We start from the raw sequence: 2,510 nt of genomic DNA on the forward strand, positions 1-2,510 counted from the left end.
ATGGCATTGATGGACATTTTAACATTAAGGGCAAATTTGAACACATAGGTAGAAGGAGGGCATTTTTGAGCCATTTCTAATACGTTAAGGATATTTCTGACCCTTTTCCGTTTTAATTAAACATGTAGCATTTATTTAGTCGGGAAAAAAATGAATTTCTTTTTACTAAAAACTGAAAAAAATGATTTTTTTTTTCATTTTTTACAAAAACTGCTTTAGAAAAAAGCTGAAAAATATTTTCTAAAACAATATTTTTGTAAAAACTGAAAAATAAAAAACTGAAAAATAATTTTCCAAAACAATATTTTTGTAAAAGCTGAAAAAAAATATTTTCTCTTCTTCTTCCTTCCTTGTTTGTCCACATACTTTCTGAGTTCATTTTTTAAAATATATTTTAGTCTTCTAATGAGTTAGTAAATCAAAACTGAAATATTTTCGTTTTTTTTTTCAGTTTTTAGTAAAAAAAAAAATTTATTTTTTTTCAGACTAAATAAATGTTACATGTTTAATTAAAATGTCATTTTTTCAGAACTCAAAAAGCCAATCTATTCCTAAATAAATGCTACATGTTTAACTAAATAAATGCTACATTTTTCGAGACTAATGAATTTTTTTTACTAAAAACTGGAAAAAAAAACGAAAATATTTCAGTTTTGATATACTAACTCATTAGAAGAACTAAAATATATATAAAAAATAAACTCAGAAAGCATATGGACAAACAAGGAAGGAAGAATAAGAGGAAATATTTTTTTTCAGCTTTTACAAAAATATTGCTTTAGAAAATTGCTTTTCAGTTTTTTTCAGTTTTTACAAAAATATTGTTTTAGAAAATATTTTTCAGCTTTTTTTAAAGCAGTTTTTTGTAAAAACTGAAAAAAAAATATTTTCGTTTTTTTTATAGTTTTTAGTAAAAAAAAATTTACTTTTTTTCCAATGCTACATGTTTAATTAAAATGCACATCAATATCATGTCATCTTTCCGTTAAGAGAGGAGCATTTTTAAGCCTAAAAATAATATTAAGGGCAAATTTGAACTCATAGGTGGAAGGAGGACATTTTTGAGTTATTTCTAATACGTTAAGGACATTTCTGATGCTATTTCGTAAAAAAAAATAAAGATGACTTTGGTGAAATATCTCCATAAGTTGAGTGACCAAGAATTTACTCTTTTTTAAGTGATGCTTTTTTCATTAAAAAAATCATTTTAAACTAACTCCCTACCCCAAATAAATCAGTTTTCTTTTAAAAGGCTTCTGAAGTTTCACTTTGAGAGGACTGAGTGGAGGAGAGCGAAGATGCACAAAAATAGTGTCCAATCAGTTGATGACACGTGAACAACCAACCGGCTAGAATTTAATCAAATATTTCATGCTATCTTCTCCGGGTCCTGGTCTCACAAAGATCGAAAGATGCTTTAGCTTTGTAACTCCTTTAGCCAAATTGTTGGACCAAAGAAAAAGAAGATGATGATGGAGGCCATTGCAATAACACGTTTCTCTGCTTCAAGCACCCCACTTCTAATTCGATCAATGGCTACCCAAAAACCAACTCCATCCGCTACTAGCACCATCTCTTCTAAAAAGGTAGATTCTTGATTACTTATATTTCAATATTTACAGAATAAATACATAATCGGTGAATTAATATTTGTATGTTATCACATTATGCAGACAGCAACTGTGTTTCCCTTAGGGGAGAAAGGCCCAAGGCCTAGCAATTCCACATCAACACCGGCAGTGAAGTTGTTGACAAGGGTGGAGCAATTGAGGCTTCTAACTAAAGCAGAGAAAGCTGGTTTACTATCAGCTGCTGAGAAATCTGGACTCTCTTTGTCAACAATTGAAAGACTTGGTCTACTTTCCAAAGCTGAAGAGTTTGGGTTTCTTTCTGCAGCTACTGACCCTGGAACCCCATCTGCGCTGTTTAGCCTGAGCTTGGGATTGTTGGTTCTTGGTCCTGCTTGTGTGTATCTGGTCCCTGAAGATTACCCTTGGCAAATTGGTTTGCAGGTTGTGGTTGCTCTGCTTTCTGTTGTTGGTGGCTCTGCTGCTTTTGGAGCCTCAAATCTTGTTTCCAATTTGCAGAAATTAAAGTGAAATGTAAGCTTTTAAATACCATCTCTGTTATACAGAAAGTTTTCTGATAGTATAAATGTTCTTTGGACAATCTTGAATTTTAGTTTATGTTGCTCCCTTGGATAATAAGGTCGGGATGTGCACATGCAATTGATTTCTGTAACCTTGAAATTTTAGTTACTCTATCTTGCAATGTAGGATACACATTGTCTTTCTGGTTGAGCATTAAGTCACTATAAAGAAACCTGACTATCTGCAGTTTTCAACTAAGCAATATAGTTCTTGCAATTCAAGGATTGAACTTCTTTATCATTATTGCATGTATCGTTTTGGTAGAGTAATGTCGAGAAATGTTAGATCCTTGGATATATAATCCAAATAGCGTGTCAACTATCTAGATGTCACTGCAAATTGAGATTGTAATGAATGATT

General features: G+C 31.4%; 1 protein-coding gene across 1 annotated transcript; it reads left to right on the forward strand.

Moving 5' to 3' along the window:
- The first annotated feature begins 1,269 nt into the window (after positions 1 to 1,269).
- On the forward strand, positions 1,270 to 2,291 carry LOC107823677 (uncharacterized). The gene is made up of 2 exons (XM_016650369.2): positions 1,270 to 1,586; positions 1,674 to 2,291. Exons 1-2 carry the CDS (start codon positions 1,467 to 1,469, stop codon positions 2,097 to 2,099), a joined length of 546 nt encoding a protein of 181 aa, XP_016505855.1. The 5' UTR covers positions 1,270 to 1,466; the 3' UTR covers positions 2,100 to 2,291.
- Positions 2,292 to 2,510: the final 219 nt, after the last annotated feature.

Source organism: Nicotiana tabacum, chromosome 4 (assembly GCF_000715075.1).
Source record: "Nicotiana tabacum cultivar K326 chromosome 4, ASM71507v2, whole genome shotgun sequence".
Taxonomy (NCBI): Eukaryota; Viridiplantae; Streptophyta; class Magnoliopsida; order Solanales; family Solanaceae; genus Nicotiana; species Nicotiana tabacum.